The following is a 19,274-nucleotide window of genomic DNA, read 5'->3' on the forward strand; positions in this document are numbered from 1 at the left end:
CACACACACACACACACACACACACACACACACACACAGGAACAGGGGAGAGACAAGAATAATAGTCAGCACACTTACAGAACACACAGACCACATAACCCCACAAAAGAAATAAATACTTAACAAGATTGCAGACTTTACACAAAAACGATTAAAGTTTTAAGCGTGTAGCTGTCTCAAAGGGGTGAGAAGCAGGAATCCCAACAATGGACTAATTAGGAAAAACTTTTTGCATGAAATAGGATTATATATTTAAAAGTTAATGATCACTCCCGGGACAAGTATTTCAGATTAAACCCTGTTCTGTAAAAGTGTTCCATGTAATCCTCTTATAGCTCACTCTTTTCTTGCAGAGTTTTATGCAGCTGTCAGAGCTGCTGAATGGGACATTCCCATTTATAACAGTTACTGGAGCACATACAATAGGGAGAGAAACTCCCTCTATTCTTTTAAACAGGAAGTAAATATCCCTCGAATCTTTTAAACTGAAAGTAAAGCTCCCTTGACACTGTCCCCATCAAACACTCCCAGGGCAGGTATAGCATGGGATTAGATACAAAAAAAAAGCTCAAAATTCCATGATTTTAATCCTGAGTGAACCTAATTCTTTAAGCCATAGAATATCTACAGTGTGGAAGCAGGCCATTCAGCCATCAAGTCCATACTCACCCTCCGAAGAGCATCCACCCAGACCCACCATCCCACCCTATCCCTCTAATCCAACTACCTAGACAACGGGCAATTTAGCATGTCCAATCCACCTTGCCTGCACATCTTTGGACTGTGGGAGGAAACCGGAGCACCCGGAGGAAACCCACACAGACACAGCGGAGAACATGCAAACTCCACACAGACACTCAGACCTGAAGGATGGACTTAAGCCCAGGTCCCTGGTGCTGTGAGGCAGCAGTGCTAACCACTGAGCCACTGTGCTGCCCCATGTTTTGTAATCATGAAAGAGTGGTAAGACAAGGTAAAATCCTGACTTCACTTTGGAAGCTCCTGCAAAATGTTAAATTTCATCCCCTTCTACCAGCTAACGACCACATCCCTGATCTCAATCTCATATTACTCTTCTTGGACTCTAAGTGGGGCTGACATCAAAATCCAGCCTGCTACCACCCATGGCACCTAATATCACTCTCCGCTCTGGGTAATATATTGTTGGTCTTGGCACTGGAATAACTGCACACAAGCTGGTATCCCATCACCAAGACACCCAATATTTGCATGTGGAAAGTCATTAACACTGATCCAGCTCTCTCAGAGCCAGCTCTCAGAGTGAACAGAACCTCTGACACTCCTGTTTATATCTGTCAGCCAGGGCTCCCTGATTGGACCAGGTTAACAGCCCCAGTCAGGGAACTCACATTTTGTGAGGTCCACATGGCTGACTTTGTTACCATCACTGCAGGTACATATTCTGAACTGTCATCCCACTGCCGTGCTGAGGGAGCCCTTTATTGTTAAAGATCCTTCTTAAACTGGTGAGATATTGAGAGCTGCTGAGATACTGTCTGCTTGTGAGTAGTTAAAAGACAGCGATTTCTCCCTGCTGTTCCTCCCTTAACCAACATCACCAAAAACAGATCAATCATCCGTCAGCCTGTTGGATTTCTGCATATTAAAGGCACCAGGCTATGAGGGTATTTCGGTGAAAATGGTATTGAGCTAGATGGTCAGTCATGATCTGAAATAACAGAGTAGTTTCAAAGGGCTGAATGGCCTACTCCTATTCCCTGTGTTTCTTTCATTGCTGTTTCCAGGATCTTACTGTGTACAGAATGCCTGTCAGATGTGGCCAATTTTACAACCACTGTACTTTTAAATTGGTCTACGTCAAGGGCTTTGAGGCGTTTCTCAGCTCTTCGTAAGGGTTTTGTTTCCTACAAACTCTATGCCCCTTGATTAAAATTCTCATCAGCACTGTAAGGCAAAGCCATTCCCCAAAAAGACTTGCATTTGTGTAGCACCTTTCATAATGGTCAGGCCGTTCCAAAGCTCTTTGCGACCAGCAAAGTAATTAACACTTGCAGTCAATTTGCACACAACAAGCTCTCACAAGCAGCGGCCTGCTGATAACCAGCAAACTTACTTCATGAGGTTGTTTGAGGGTTTACTACAGGCCCAACACATCAGGGAGCATCCCCTGCTTATCTCTGAATGGTCTTACAGGGCCTGCTATATCTGGCTGAGAGGCAGATAGGACACAGGCTCAATGAGCAGTCTGAGGAGCAGTACCTCTGACGGTGCGGCACTCCCTCGGCGAGAGTACCAGCCTGGATTATCCTGCTCAGTGCTCTGGCATTCAAGCTGATTCGGAAAGTGAGGGAGCGTTACCCACAGAATCACTGCTTGCAACATAGCAAGAAAGTGGAGATGCTGGAAGAGTCTGGGAGGAGTGGACGAGAAGGGAATGGATTAATCAAACCACGGGAGCTGAAAACGGAAAGATCTGATTGTTTCTTTCAGGGCAGAGTGATTTCAGTGTGATAGGAAAATTAGTTGCACTGCATTGCCCCCTCGCAAATCAGACTCTCATTGTCAGATCCAAGAGTCTAATGAATAAAATTAACTGACGCCCTTCTGAGTTAATCCTGTTAGGATTGTACTGGCTTTGCCATTGTCTCCGAAAGGGAAATCAGGATCATTTTCAGAAAAAGGCGTTCGATTGAGGCTGTGGGACCTCTCGCCCCCACACACCCCCTCCCCCACTTCCCTCCCCCTCACTCTCACTTTGAATTAAACAGAAGAGTGGCTTTAATAAGCTTTGTGGTTAGACACAAGTGTCTGGTGGTGAACTGAACAAGGCAGCATTTAAGAGCTAGGAGCAGCAAGAGGCCATTTGGCCCTTTAGACTTGCTTTGCCATTCAGTCAGATCCAGGCTGACCTTCAGCCTCAATGCCTGTCAAAGATATACGGAGACGACGGGGTGGGAGGGGTGGAGTCTCAAACTTTGTCTGGAGAGCTGGCTGAGAGCCTGCCTTGCTTCTTGTGTGTGTTTGGACAGAATCAGACTAATTTGTGCTGCCTCTGCAGTTGACTAGCCTGCCTAGACTCACTGGCCACGTGGGCAAGGGTTGGCAGGTTGACTGGTCACAAGGGAGAGCCCAGAATTTAATGTGGTGGAATTTAAATTAAATGAATAATATCTGTAATATAAAACATTAATATTGATGGTGAAGCTATCAGATTGTCATTAAAAGCCACCTGGTTCACCAGTGACCTTTAGGGACGGAAACCTGTTGACCTTATCCAGTCTGACTACACATGACCCCAGGCACTGCCCTCTGCAATGGCTGATCAATATAGCTCACTTCAAGGGCAATTAGGGATGGGCCACAAATGCTGGCCTTGCCAGTGACACCCATATCCCATGAGAGAAGAAAGAAAGTGGATGCATAAACAGCAATTATCCAACATTTTACTTTTAGGGAGCTACATGGGTGGGAAGGAATGTGAGCAATAGATCATAGAGTGAAGGGGATCGAGCGGGAACCAGAGACTGATTGGGTTAAGAGAGGTTCAAGCATCAGTAACATCATGACCATAAGACCAAAAGAAATAGAAACAGACAGAGGCTGTTCAGCCCATCAAGCCTGCCCCACCATTCAATAAGATCATGGCTGACCTGACATTCCATACATAGCAGGAGGGATCAGTATCCCCTCTGACTGTATAGCATGAATGGAGGCAGCAGAGTAATGGATGTGGAGAGTGAAGAGCAAATTTAACACATGCTTCTACCGTGTTCTTTAAAAGCTTTGTGTTTGTGAAAGCTAAAGATGTTAAATGATTGACTTTGAAAGGAGCAGCTATCAGGGTTCTTTTTGAAGCAGCGATGTTTAAGAATTTTAATTTAATTTTTTAAATTTTAACTTAATTTAATTTGATTTGATTTGTTACTGTCACATGTACAGAGATACAGTGAAAAGTATTGTTTTGCGTACTATCCAGACAAATCATACCTTATATAAGCACATCGGGGTAATAGAACAGAACGCAGAATATAGTGTTACAGCTACAGAGAAGGTGCAGAGAAAGATCAACTCTAATATATGAGAGGTCTGTTCATCAATCTGATAATAGCAGGAAGAAGCTGTTCTTGAATCTGTTGGTATGTGTTTTCAAATTTTTTTTTACTTCGGCCTCACAGAAGAGGGTGGGAGAGAGTATAACCGGGGTGGGGTGAGATCTTTGATTATGTTGGCTGCTTTCCTGAGGCAGCGAGAAGTATAGGTGGAGTCAATGGAAGGAAGGCTGGTTTGTGTGATGGACTGGGCTGTGATCACAATGCTCTGTAATTTCATGTGGTCTTGGACAGAGCAGTTGACACAGCAAGCTGTGATGCATACACATAGGAATCTTTCTGCGGTGCATCTATAAGAATTGATAAGAGTCATTTTGAACATGCCGAATTTCCTTAGCCTCCTGAGGAAATACAGGTGTTGGAGTGTGCTTTCTTGATCAAAGCGTTGACATGGATGGACCAGGACAGATTGTTGGTGATATTTACTCCTCGGAACTTGAAACTCTCGAGCATCTCCACCTCAGTACCATTGATTACAGACAGGGGTGTGTCCTTTACTCCACTTCCTGAAGTCAATAACCAGCTCCTTCACTTTGCTGATATTGAGAGAGTGTGTTGTTGACTTTACACTAAGCTATCTCTTTCTCGTACTCTGTCTCGTCATGGTTAAGATCTGGCTATGGTGGTGTCATCAGCAAACTTGTAAATGAACAAAATTAGGACTGGTGTAGGCACAAGGTCAGAGGTTCAGTAACCAGAGGGGAGACATGAGAATCAGAGAGAAGAATGAAGGGAATTTGTTTGACACAGGTTGTTCTGATGTTATGTTATAAACATCAAACAGGCTTCATTTAAATTCTCTTACTTCCAGTTCTAATATTCATCTTAAACATATTATGATCTGCACTGACCAACCAGACTGGGGAATTTGATATGCGACTGTGAAGTGTTTGTAATTTGCAACCTTGAGTTTATTGCTTAAAAGAGATGTGTTGTCAAAAGTTTTATCAAGCACCCATCAGGACAAATAAAAAAATGCCAAACTTCTGACAAGTAATACACAAGAGGAAAGGTAGCTGATTGGTTGGCAAATTGACTCTGAAGGACCGAGACATTGCCATGGAGAAAGCAATGGGGAATTTAGACTTGCCGTAAACTTCTGGGTAATTCACAAAAGGCCCAAAGTTTGAGCACATATATTTTTATTTGCAGAGAATGGGTCTGTGTGAATGTATGTGTGCCACCTCTAGCATATATAAATGACCATATTACAAGCTTGACTGATGATCTTAAATTGCTTGTCAGTATTAATGCTCTCGAGATTGTTCAGCAAATGCCGTCCAATCACAAAGTCATGTCTTAACAACAGAGATAGTAAGAACTGCGGATGCTGGAGTCAGAGAAAACACAGTGTGGAGCTGGAGGAACACAGCAGGCCAGGCAGCATCAGAGGAGCAGAAAAGCTGACGTTTCAGGTTGGGACCCTTCTTCAGAAATGGGTCCGAATTGTCAGCTTTCCTGCTCCTCTGACGCTGCGTGGCCTGCTGTGTTCCTCCAGCTCCACACTGTGCTATCTCTTAACAGCAGATCTTTGTTTTACAACATGACCTGACTGAGTATAGTCTGTGTTCAATCTGTTATAAACAATCAAAAAATGATGTTGTGCAATTTGATCAGCAGCCTTTTGCCCCGAAGTATAAATTGTTGTGTTCATTTGAAAATTAGCATTCTTGTGAATGCAAGATGAAAAGCTTCATCAACATGTTTTCTTTTCAGTAAGATTCAAGCTTAAACCTCCCAAACAACCTTATGTAGAATCATCCTCATTGTTCAATTTAACTTTCATTTTCAGACGTTTGGAACAGAATGGAATTAAATCAGTTCCACCAGGAACGTTTACTCCGTACAAGAAGCTCCGACGTATGTAAGTACATCTCTCATTCTTAATTGTGTGGTCAATTTAAAAAGAAACATTTATAATTATCACTCAAATCTTTTAAGAGGTGTGAGTGTTATTTCAATCAAGCATTGAATAATTCTCAGCCAGCAACACTGTCCCTATTGACCTTTCCCAGGACAGGTACAGCATGGGGTTCGGTACAGAGTAAAGCACCCTCTACTGTTTTAAAGTGAAAGTAGAGCTCTCTCCACATTGTCCCATAAAACACTCTCAGGACAGGGACAGCACAGGGTTAGATACAGAGTAAAGCTCTTTTAAATGGAAAGTACAGCTGGCTGTACTCTTTTAAACTAAATGTAAAGCTACCGATAGTCCCCATCAAGCATTCCCATGAATGGTACAGCGTTGGTTAGGTACAGAGTAATGCTCCCTCTACTCCTTTAAATTGAAAGTTAACCACCTCAATACTGTTCCCATCAAATATTCTCACGACAGGTACAGCACAGGATTAGATACAGAGTAAAGCTCTTTTTACACTGTCTGCATCAAAGACTCCCAGGACAGGGACCATATGGGGTTCGATATAGAGTAAAGCTCCCACTTTGCTGTCCCTATCAAACATTCCACGGAGAGGGTCAGCATACAGTTTAATACAGAGTAAAGCTCCCTCTACTGTTTTAAGCCAAAAGGAAAGCTCTCCCTATACTATCCAACACTCCTTTTGTGGCTGATTATCAATCTTTGTACATTATGGTTTTGCTTAGGCATTTTCCAATGTTGAAATTGTTATATAACTGCAAATTGCAGTTGGGTTTGGAGGAACAGGTTTATAACTTGTCCCTTTAAAAACAAATTATTTGAGCTGCAGTCTTTATACTGAAGTGGCAGATTCAAGGTCGAAGAGATTATGTTGTTCTCTCAAATACCTGATCATTAAATTTTCAGACACAAGAGCCTGATAAATGATAAATAGGATTGTGCAGGACACAGAGAGATAAGGAAGAAGCACAGAAACATCTACTCAAGCACTGGTTACTATGGTGATCAGCATGCAACAGGCTAATACCTTTTCTTTAGAGACTGCAGTTGTTCAGTGGACCATTGAAATCTTCCTTGAAATTATATTTTTCTCTCTCTGAATGCCTTTTATTCTCTTCTTTCATTATCAAGGTCTTCATAGATCATGTTTTAACCACACTTAGTAGTGTGGTCTCCAGTCCCCAGACCTCACCCTACATTTGGAACATGTGGGCGGAGGCTGTAGTCACATTGGAGCATGCAATGGTGCAAATTCACTTGGATGGTGAAAGGGTTATACATTGTTAGTGCAGTTTACATAAATCCTCGTTTATATTCTCATGATTGTTAAAGATTGAGCAGGCAATCTGATCATGGTATTTAGAGGTGGACAAATGAAGAAAAGTCATTTGGTCTGGTGAAAAGAACAGGGAGGCAGAATCTTAAAGCTAAAGCTGGGGCACAGAGGAGAGAAATCAGGAGACAGCTTTTCATACAAAGGATGGTGGAAACCTGGAAATAAAGATCTGGAATACCGGGGGTGTGGGGATCAATTGGAGCTTTCAAGACTTAAATTAAATAGGTCATGGCATAAACATTAACAGGGAGCAAAGGCACATAATTGCTGTTGATGCGTAGGTCGACAGTTATGTGATGGATTGCCAGTACAGACTCAAGGGACTGAATGGCCTCCCTCTGTTGAATTTTGATTGCCCACTCTGCACCTCCATTGATCAGAACAGTGTTTAACACTGAAGCAGATCTAAGGACAGGCAACCGAAAGCTTTATCAAAGAGGTCAGCTTTATTTAATTGTAGGGATGTTTGGATGCATTAAGATTACCTTTGCTTGCCCCTTCCTCCTGAGGTGCTGTGCCATGTACACCACCAGCCTTGCTGAACGGTGGAACCTTGAGAAACACTCCTTCTCCCTTGCCTTGCCTCCCTATGCAACAACGCTTAGAACAAAAGAACATAGATACAACGAACAGTACAGCACAGGAACAGGTCCTTCGGCCCACTAAGCCTGTGCTGACACGTGATGCCTTTTTAAGCTAAAAATCCTTTGCCTCTACGCAATCTGTACCTCTCCATTCCCTGCCTATTCGTATATCTATCAAAATGCTGTTGCTAATATAACCACCACCTTCTCTGACAGCATATTTAGAAGAAATTACATACTGATCTTTGTGATCCAGCAGCCCCCCTCAAGGATTGATAGTTAGGTCACTGCTGAAGTGTCAAACGTAGTCGGTGTTAATGGCTTATTCATCACAGAAGGGTACCTGGATACCGTGGTATAATGGTTATGTTTCTTGACTCGTACGTCAGAGGCTACTGTTTTGGAGTTGAGTTCAAAACTCTCCATTGTTAATGGGAATTTAAATTCAGTGTTTTTCATTCATTCACGGGATATGAGCATTGCTGGCTAGACCAGGCTTTTTTGCCCTAATTGCCCAGAGGGCTGTTAGGAGTCAACCACATTGCTGTGGGTCTGGAGTCATGTGTAGGCCAGACCAGGTAAGGATGGCAGTTTCCTTCCCTAAAGGACATTAATGGAGCAGATGGAACGCAAACAGAAAAAACTAAGAAAACTCAACAGGTCCAGCAGCATCCACGGAGAGAAGGCAGAATTAACGTTTTGAGTCCAGTGTCCCTTTTTCAGAACTGTTTGATTTTTGCTTGATGAACCAGATGGGTTTTTGGAACAATCGACAATTTCATGGCCATCATTAGAATCTTAGTTCCAGACTTTAAAAAAACCCCTGCTATGGTAGAATTTGAACTCACATTTCCAGACCAGTACCTAGACCTATGGATGAATAGTCTGGTGATAATGCCACTAAGCCATTACCTCCCTTGTTAATTAAATAAATCTGGAATAAAAAGCTAGTCCTGGTAATGATGACTAGGAAACTATTAGATTTCTGTAAAAACCCAACTGGTTCACTGGTGTCTTTCAGGGAAGGAAGTCTCTTTCCCTTAGCTGGTCTAGCCTACATGTGACTCCAGACTCTTAAATGTCCTCTGAAATAGCAAACCACTTAGTATACATTCAAGAATGTGGCTCAATACCAATCACCTTCTCAAGGGCAATTAGGGATGGACAATAAATGCTAACAATGCCCACATCCATTGAATAATTAGAGAAAAAATACCCTGTTAAGAATTGGGCCACCACTGCTTTCTGGTGTTTGCCAAGGACACCTAAGATCAATCAGGACCAGGATATGCAGCAGGGCTGGAGAATGTGGTCAGTTTCATCCATTACATCCTTCCAAATTTCTATCCATAGGAATTCCATGGTGACAACTTAGTCCACTTGACCTCTGTTATGTGATCAATTATGATATAAAGGAATCAAGCAATCTTGCAGATAGTGTGCCTTTCTTTCAGCCACAGGAGTGTTATAGACACAGAGGAACAGGAGGAGGCCATTCAGCCCTTCAAATGCAATTGTGGCTGATCTGTAACCATCATGGCTTCATACTTTGACTAACAAAAACCTATTCCTTTCAGCTTTAAAATGATCAACTTTCCAGCATTGATTCTGTTTTATGGGAGAACGTTCCAAACTTCCACCATCTTTCTCTCCTTCGTGGTTTGTTCTGGTTTAGTTTTAAGGTTATCTTCCCTTGGACTAACCTCCCGCACCAGTGTATCTATCTACTCTATTGAATCCTTAAAAAAATCCCTAAGGCCTCAATTAAATTATTTCTTTTTCTTTCAGCCTCTCCATGTCCCTTGGAGAACATTCAATGTCTTTTGATCACCTTCTTCATCTCCTCCTGTCAATCTCTCATTCCTTTTCCAATTCGGTTTTAAGTCTCTCGCCATCACATCTTTCCACTTGGTCAGCCTTCCTGTTTGTCTTTTACCTGGCAGTGCCATCTCCATCACTTACCTCACCACATTCTCTCTCTCCATAACGGATGACCAGACTATTTCAATCTCTTCTCAGCTCCTGTCTTTGATGCTCCCTCTATCTTCACTGAACCTCTGATATGCTGTCTCTTTCTTTGTCCTTTCTTGCTAACGCCACAAATGCATTTCGGCAACTGTATCTCATTACTATTGTAAATTATTTTTCCGCTCTCCTTGAGGTTGCCCATGTTCCTACATTATATAACAGCTGTCGCGCAGATTATTCTCTTCAGTTTCAGTAAGATTTTCTATCACGTAACCTTCCACTGCACGTCTTTCAATTATTGCGACCAGACCTAATCCATTGTTTAAAATTCCAATCCCATGCTTTCATGTTCTGCCATCACCAATTCCACATGCATGGATTCACTTTCTCCAAGTGTTTATTTGGAATCAAATCACCCTTTAACCTCTAATACTAGTCCAGTTTTCTGAATTTCTCCTCATAACCTAACCCTTGGACCCTTTGTAACCTTCTGCTGCTGCCTTCCAACGCCAGAGACCCGGGTTCAATTCCAGCCTCGGGCAACTGTCTGTGGGGAGTTTGCACATTCTCCCCGTGTCTGTGTGGGCTTCCTCTGGGTGCTCCGGTTTCCTCCCACAGTCCAAAGATGTGTGGGTTAGGAGCATTAGCTTAGGAAATGCAGGGATAAGGTAGGGGGTTGGGTCTGGATAGGATGCTGTTCGGAGGGTCGGTGTGGACTCGATGGGCTGAATGGCCTGCTTCCACACCATAGGGATTCTATGATTCTGTGATACACTTCCTATGCTGTGGTACACTGTTTCCCAGATGTGGTTTAACCAGGGCTTTGTATACAGCCTGCGTAATGTTTGTCAGGCTAAAAGACAGCAGACAAGATAAAACAACCTGCACACACAGCTCCCTACTCAAGCGAATCTAACCTCCCTTCATGAATATTTAATACCCCGTGTAAAATTAATGGATGGTAGCTGCTGATTGGATTCTGGCGTTGACTCCCTCCCCTCGCTGCACCATCTGTTAGATTAAGGGCAGCAGAAGGAAGACCTTTTACACCTCAATTCTCGCCTCTCCCCGGCCCTCCCTCAGGACCCTCCCCGACTTTAAACAATAAGCAGCAAATCCAGCCCAGGGGATGTATCTGCAATTTTTTAATATATGATTCTCTCATTCATGAGGCGGAGATGATGACAGAATGGTAATGTCGCTGAGCCAATAATTATGAGGACCACAGGTTCAAATCTCACCATGGCAGCTGGTGGAATTTAAATTCAATTAATAAACGTGGAATTATAGAACCAGTTCGAGTGATGGTGACTGTGACAATATCATCGATCATTGTTAAAAAAAATATCCTCTGCTTCACTGCTGTCCTTACCCAGTCTGGCTTATAATATAACTACAGACCCACAGCAATGCGGTTGATTATTTACAGCCTTCTAAAAATGGTCTAACAAGCCATTCAGTTCAAAGACAGTTAGGGATGAGTGATGTGATAAATGCTGGCAGTGATGCTCTCATCCCCACGACAGAATAAAGTATGGGTCTGTGATCAGTAAGACTGGTGATCCCAGGGAACTAGCTGATGAACCTGTTCCCTGAAGCAGATAGCTCACTTATACTGGGTCTACAACACACAATGCTGGCCATTCAATCCAAACAGTTTGTGCTGGTGCTTATGCTTCATACAAGCCTCCTCTCATCCTATTTCACTTCATCTTGTCTGCATTTACTTCTTTCCTCTCTCACCTTTATCTGGCATCCCTTAAATGTACCAACCCTGTAGGTCATCAGCACCACTTTCTCACCACTCTCTGGGTAAAGAGGGTGGATTTCTTGGATGACTGCCTTGGCTCCTAATTCTGATCTCCCCCCGCCTCATGAACAGAAGCACCTTCACTGTGTCCACACCATCTGTCTTTTCAAATATCTTGATCCGGTCACTGCTCAGATTTCTCTCTCCTAGAAGTGTCCCAGCCCTTTCGACCTTATATAAGGACATGATGAATAAAACGTAGAGAACAGTTTGAAAAGTTACAAAGTGCATGGAAATGATTTGACAAATAGGTCAACTTCAGTTAAATCAACCACATTGAGACAAAATGTATTGGCTGATCACAGATTGAGTAAGTATGTTTGTACCCCAGTACCAGGCACTGTGCTGTATTGTGCAAAGGAGTGACATGATAGTTCTCCTGGTTCTTTCCAACTGAGTACTCACCTGGATTAGTGCAACTCTAACAACACGAAGAAGCTCAACACCATCCAAGACAAAGCAGCCCACTTGATTGGCACCTTGTCAATCACCTTAAACATCCACTCCCTCCTCCAGCACTGCAGTGCAGTAGCAATAGTAAGTACCATCTACAGACTGCACTGCAGCAGCTTACCAGGGCACCTTCCAAACACATGGCCTATACCAACAAAAAGGACAAGGGCAGCAGATACATTGGAACAGCACCACCTGCAAGTTCCCCTCCATGTCTCTCACCATGCTGACTTGGTAATATACTGCCGTTCCTTCAGCGTTGCTGAGTTAAAATCCTGGAAGTTCCTTCCTTACAGTGTTGTGAGTATATCTCCACCAAATGGAATGCATTGGTTCAAGAAGGCAGCTCGCCACCATCTTTTCAAAGGCACCTAGGGATGGGCAGTAAACACAGGTCTAGCCAATGGTGTGCACATTCTTGGAGTCAGAGAATAAACGTATTTGAAAGAATCTATGTTCTAAGACCTTTCTCTTTTCTTTCAGAGATCTCAGCAACAACCAGATTGCTGAGATTGCACCTGATGCTTTCCAGGGACTGCGTTCACTTAATTCTCTGTGAGTATTAGACAGACGAGGGGACATAGGGTTTAAAATAAAGAGGACATTTCATGTCACTCGACCTGCTGTTCACTGGGGAAACTGGTAATCATAAGACCAGACCTATTGTTGGTCATCGGGTCAACTTCCTATTGGCAGAGATCCTGTGTCCCTCATGACACAGCCACAGAATGCCTAGGCCGCTAGTGAGAGTGCCCTTGCCTTTCACCTCTGTCCCCTCCAATTATCGTCTTCCGGTCTTTATCAATCCTTTACCTCTTCCACTTCCAGGGTCTTGTATGGAAACAAAATCAACGAGCTTCCAAAAGGAGTGTTTGATGGACTCTACGCTCTACAGCTCCTGTGAGTGTTTGACCTCCTCAAGACAAGTGTGACAAGGAGAGACACAATTTTGGGAAGGCGGGCGAGTGAGAGGGAGGAAAACTGTTATGTTAAAGTCCTGACCCCTTCCACCCGGAGGTTATAGTGCCAGAGTGCTGCCCAGGCACCAGGGGGCAGTACCTTCATTGTGTAGCTTTGCCAATGTCATTCAGGTCCTCATTGTTGGTCAGTTTGGTTGGAACTCAACAGTCAATCAGATGTATATTAGAGTTCCAACAAGATACATAAGTTCCAAATGTGGGAGGCCTTTTTTGTTCAGTGTCGGGAGATGAACAATGACAGGCTGTCTGCTACAAAACCTGTCATTGGACAAACAGGTGAACAGGAATCTCAAAGCTCCTTGTTATTCCCACTGCAGGCTTGGAGGACCAACAAAAAACCTCCAAGCTTTGCAAACCCGACTTGGTCTGTAGCTCCTGTTGCCTTCACTCTGCCTGTAGTTATTGTGACTTGCCCTGTACTGGCTTTAGGCTGGAGGGAGGTGGTACATATTTAAAGGGGGGTACAAGAAGAGAGAGACCTGGACTTATGTGTACATAAGACTTTAAAGTTGACAAGGCTATTGAGAAGGCCATTAGAAAGGCACATTGAATGCTTGCCTTTGTAAATAGAGGAATAGAGTACAAATATAAAAATGTTATGCCTTTGTAAATTACTGATCAGGCCCCACTTTAAGAAGGGTGTCAAAGCCTTAGAGATGGTTGAAAGAGATTTAGTAGTGCGGTACAGGACAAAGGGACTCCAGTAACAAATCTGGGATTCTTTCCTTAGAGGAGAGAAGGTTAGGAGGAGATTTAATCGAGATGTTCAAAATCATGAATGCTTTTGATTAAAGTAAGTAAAGAGAAACTGTTTCCAGTGGGAGAAGGTAGGAGCTGAAGGACTCAAATTTAAGACATTCAGCAGAAGAACTAAAGATAATCAGCTTTTTTTTAGCCTGGCAGGTTGTGATCTGGGATGCATTGACTGGAAGGACAGTGGAAACAGGCTCAGTGGGGTTTTTTGATGTAGAATTGGATAAATTCTTGGCAACACTGAGATTTGGAGGGCTATGGGGAACAATCAGAGAGAGTGGGACCTGATTGGATAGCTCTTTGAGAGAGCTGCCATGGGGCACAATGGGCTACAATGGGCTACATGGACTCTCGGAACTTTATGTGGAGACAGGCAGATGTTTGGTCCTTGCAAGCCATTTCAGTAATGCTCCATCCTATTTCTCTTTAGACTCCTGAACGCCAATAAAATCAACTGCATTCGAGCTGATGCCTTTCAAGATCTCCAGAACCTCAGCCTCCTCTCTCTATACGACAACAAGATCCAGACACTGGCCAAAGGGACTTTCACCTCACTGCGGGCCATCCAGACTCTGTATGGATACTATTACAGCTTTCTCCTTCATAGATTGTGGATCTTATCAATGTTTTTAACCAACTCATGGGGGGATGGGGTGGGGACGGGGTTCAGTAATCCAGGTGACTAGGTGCTCAGCATGTAATGCAGAAGGATACTAATGTTGTGGGATCAATTCTGTCACTGGTTGTGTGGTAGAGGGCTATTGCCTCCACTTACCCCAATGCTTGCCAAGTGCTGCCCCTCAGGCTGGATATCACTAATTGTTTCTCTGTAATGGAGAGAGCATCTCTGTTCTTTCATGGATTACGCTTGTGTCCTTCACTTAGTTTTAATGAATGGAAATCTTCACCGTTACAAAGGCAGGAGAAAATGGCCACCATTTGCAGTTCTTTGAAAAATTCTGGCCATCTGTACCTTTCAGGGTTTTCACCTTTCTCAGCTCAGAGGGCCCCGAGCTGGGAGGAACCTGCGAGAGGCAGCCCTGAACGAGGCTGTCAACAGGTTCCTGTGGTGGAGGCCGCTCCACTGGAGTCTAGAGGCTTCCCCTTTGGGACCAACGAGCACCGCAGATGCCCAGACAGTTGCAGCAAGGATACAGCATCTTCGCTAGCAATGTCTGCAGACCCCCTGAGAAAAGGGAATGACCACAGCTGGCCAAGATATTCATCTGCACTATTATAGAGCTCAACAGCCAAATGAACAGGTAGCAGCCTCCCCATTGGCTGCCACTGAGCTCTTCCATCTTGTAACAGTGCAGCTAAATTAAATCTTCACACGACCAACACTAGCACCATGTCATATCAGCAGCTGGACTCTTGGTCGCCATGAGGTAGATGTGTTGCAACCATCCTCCCTTTAGATTGGGATCTACAAACCACTGTGTCCAATGTGATAGAGGAGAATCATTAAGTAATATAACAGGAAGATGTTCTCGTCTTAAACAAGATGCAGTTTGAGGTTGTAGGCTTGCTCGCCGAGCCAGTGTGTTTGATTGTATCTGAGGCATTCATGCAGGAAGTACAGTTGTTCACGGGTTGCGCTCAGACTGGTGGCTTATGTCTCCCATCTGCGGGCCACTTTGAGGGTGTTGCATCCGAAGGTGTTTAAAGTTTTTGAGAAGATTTGTAGCTCGGGTTATGGATGAGCTTGTAGGCTTGCTCGTCGAGCCGGTGGGTTTGGTTGCTTTGCAATCAAGCAAGCCTACAACCTCATCCACAACCTGAGCTACAAATCTTCTCAAAAACTTTAAAGACGTAGTTTATTGCATGATAGCAGTCAGGTACAAGTAACATTGGTATGATAAGGACTCTTGTGGTGCAGTGGTAATGTTCCTAACTCTGGGTCAGGAATAATGGGTTCAAGTCCCATCCGCTCCAGAGGTGTGCCGTAACATGACTGCGCAGAGTGATTGAAAATATCCACATTGGTAATGATAGACATTGTTACACAGACTATAAGGAAATCCAGTCCTGCCTCCCTCAAGATCCTTAGCTGTTTTGCTCTTCCCTCTCAAGCCCTTACGGAATGGGAACGTCACATGCCTGGAAATGTGATGGAAGCAGTTTCAACTGAGACATTCAAAAGGACACTGGATAATTATTTGGATAGAAATTATCTTCCGGGATATGGAGAAAAGGCAGGAGATTGGAGCGAGGGTATAGAACTATTGCAGGCATGATGGTCTGAATAGCCTCCTCCTGCACTGGAAAAGTTCAATAATCCTGTGACATCATCAGATTGGTGGAGTAAAATGCAATCTTCAGCATTAACCCTTTCAGACTCATTACCTTAAAGAGCAATCAGCAGTCTGAATGTTAACAGTGCTGTGAGCTCTCACTGTGCAACACTACTAGTGGTGTGTAGGAAGGGGAGCAGCTAGTACCACTTCTAACCTGGCTAAGGTGAACAGAGAAAATGCACCTTTCCAAACTCCAGGTTCCCCTCAAATAAGAGCAAACTAGTGCAGAAGCTGGACATCTGAAACAAACACTGAGCTGTGTTAGTCCAGAGTTGACTTTCATGTCCAATGTGACTCTTCCTTAGACCTCATGACCTCTTCATATCAGAGTCAAACGTTAACTCTGTTTCTCTCTCTACAGACGCTGTCGGACCTGCTGAGTTTCTCCAGCGTTCTCTGCGTTTGTTCCAGATTCAGGGGTTGGTAAGATTCTGCTGGATGTTTCTTTGTTGGGGTCCCAAATCAGTATAAAACAGTCACTGATAAATCCAACTGCGAGCTCAGGAGAAACACCTTCATGCAGAGAATGATGAGAATGTGGAACTCACTCCAGCAGTGAGAGGTGGAGAGAAATAGATGTATTTGAGAGAAGGCTTGCTATGTACATGGAGGAGCAAGGGATAGAGGGATTTGCTGACATAGATAAAGTTGGGTGGCAAGATGCATTTTGAAGCATAAACACCAATGTAGACCAGCTGGGCCAAATGGCCTATTTCTGTGCTGTGAATATTGTGTAATTTCGAATTTGTCTTGGTTCTCTAACCCTGACCCAAGGCACCTAGCCCAAAACCCCTTCATCTGTGACTGTCACCTCAAGTGGCTCGCTGACTACCTTCGCTCCAATCCGATCGAGACCAGTGGGGCTCGCTGTGCTAGTCCGCGGCGCTTGGCAAACAAGAGGATCGGGCAGATCAAAAGCAAGAAGTTCCGCTGCTCAGGTACTGTACTGCACGCTGCCGTCTGAAGGTACGGCCCCGTGGGACACAGCTGTGGCGTGTAAGGACTCCCAAACCGTGGGGACAGAGGTGTGGTTCTTACGTTATTGGGCGCACGATCCAGAAACTTAGGCAAACAACTTGGCAGGTCATGAGTTCAAATCCCAGCGCAGGACGAGTTTAAAAACTTGAATTCAGTGTTGTTTTTGCAGTTTATTTGAGGCTAGTTTTTGTTGCCCATCCCACATTGTCGTATGAATTGAGTAGGCTTGTCCAGCCACTTCAGTGGGCAGTCAAGCATCAACCTCATTGCTGTGGGTCTGGAATCATACGTAGGCCAGACCAGGCAAGATTCTCCATCCCTAAAGGCAATTATCGAACCGGGTGGGCCTTTATGTTAATTGCTGGTAGTTGGCCCGTTGACCATTGCTGAGACTAACTTTATATTCCACATTAATTCACTTGAATTTAAGTTGCACTATCTCCTGTGGTGGGTTTTGAACCTATGTCCATAGAGTATTACCCTGGGCATCTGGCTTACTAGCCCAGGCAACTCATGACTATCAAACTGTGTCCCCCCCACCACCACCAGTTTCAACAATACTCAATTCTGTTTGGTTGGTGGGTTAATTTGGTGAGTGGAGTCTCGCACACACCCCTCAGTTTAAGGCAGTGTACCTTAGGGAGGATATATTGACCTTGGATGGAGTGCAACATTTCTCCAGAGTGTTTCCAGGGTGAAAAAATGGGTTCACTTCTGAGGACAGGGTGTGCACGCCAGGCTCGAATCCCCTCAGTTACAGATTAAGGAAATGTGATGTAATTAAAATGAATTAAGGATTCAATGGGGTTGATAGAGGGACACTATTTGCTTTGGTTGCAGTGGGATGTACGAGGAGGAGGTAGGGGTTTGGGGAAGGTTGACGGTTGGGAACAAGTTCAGAGCAAGGGAGTTAAATGATCTAAAATTCAAATGATCTAAAATTCAAACCAGACTTTTCCAGAGTGAGATAACAAGGTGTAGAGCTGGATGAACACAGCAGGCCAAGCAGCATCATAGGAGCAGGAAGGCTGACGTTTCAGGCCTAGACCCTTGTTATCTCAGATTCTCCAGCATCTGCAGTTCCTGCTATCTCTATTCCAGGGTGATATCAGGAAGCATATTTTCACACAAGGGGGCATGGAAATGTTGCCCCCCAATGGCTGCACGTTATAGCTCATTGCCTCTGGAAATAAAGCATTTCAACTTTAAAAGATGCTGTTAATCATTTAAACAGAAGTATTTGTTGGGTTGCATATTGATGATGTTAAACAATCATTAGGTCTGCAACTAATTACTTTGCCTTGATCCATCCTTGTCCACTGCCCTTTCTCCCTATGCCACTTTCTCAGAGATAAACACTGATACAACAACAACTCTGAATGGACTTATAAAATGGGGTTCATGGCTTCAGTTTGCAACTTTATCTGTGTACACTGGCAGCAATGAGGGCACATGTGCACATTGTCAATGCTTACCAATTTTTTCATCTTTCTCCTACACAGCAAAAGAACAGTATTTCATCCCAGGTAAGAGGCTCGGACTGAATGCATTGGTACCATGTATTGAGTTGATCTGCAGTGTAGAGATTATCTTTTTTAATCTTGTTTGAGTTGACGGTTAAAGCAGTGGCTGCCAGTGGTATTCTTCATAATTCCCCTCTCGTAGATAGGGATGGTGTGTGACCAGGTTGTTTCTTGTAACAGAAACAGGCTCCTTCTTTTTCACCTCTACTTGACACAATTATAAAGAAGGAAGAAAGGGTTTGCATTTATGTAGTGCACCCCACAGTGCTTTACAACTGATGAAATTCTTCCAAAGTGTAGGCACTGGTGTACTGTGATAAATGGGGCACGCAGAGAGATACCACAGAAAACAAATTTTTTTATTGATGTTGGCTGCGGAACAATTTGGGAATCCCCCTGCCATTCTTCAGACGCTGCTATGGTCTCTCTTATGTTCCCCTGAGACGGCTCAAGAGGTTTATCATCTCTTTCAAACCAGAGCATCTCTGGCAGTGCAACACCCCCTCAGTAAGGGTACCAGCATTGATTTTGTACTCTGATCTCTGGACTGGGCCTTAAATCAATGATGGTCAGAGACAAAACACTGCAGATGCTGGAATCCAAGGTAGACAAACAGGAGATT

The 19,274-nt window shown here is 43.9% G+C and overlaps 1 protein-coding gene across 1 annotated transcript in view; it reads left to right on the plus strand.

Annotated features, from left to right (window-relative positions):
* The window catches only part of LOC109937818 (slit homolog 1 protein-like), a 200,427-nt gene that overhangs the window by 138,446 nt on the left and 42,707 nt on the right, over nt 1-19,274 (plus strand). Inside the window, exons 11-16 of the mRNA XM_048609217.1 lie at nt 5,884-5,955; nt 12,605-12,676; nt 12,950-13,021; nt 14,285-14,428; nt 16,926-17,089; nt 18,632-18,688. Of these exons, the coding sequence (XP_048465174.1) occupies nt 5,884-5,955; nt 12,605-12,676; nt 12,950-13,021; nt 14,285-14,428; nt 16,926-17,089; nt 18,632-18,688 (581 nt within the window). The remainder of the gene's footprint in view (nt 1-5,883; nt 5,956-12,604; nt 12,677-12,949; nt 13,022-14,284; nt 14,429-16,925; nt 17,090-18,631; nt 18,689-19,274) is intronic.

The sequence above is a fragment of the Rhincodon typus genome, chromosome 20 (assembly GCF_021869965.1).
Source record: "Rhincodon typus isolate 14 chromosome 20, sRhiTyp1.1, whole genome shotgun sequence".
In the NCBI taxonomy this organism is placed as follows: domain Eukaryota; kingdom Metazoa; phylum Chordata; class Chondrichthyes; order Orectolobiformes; family Rhincodontidae; genus Rhincodon; species Rhincodon typus.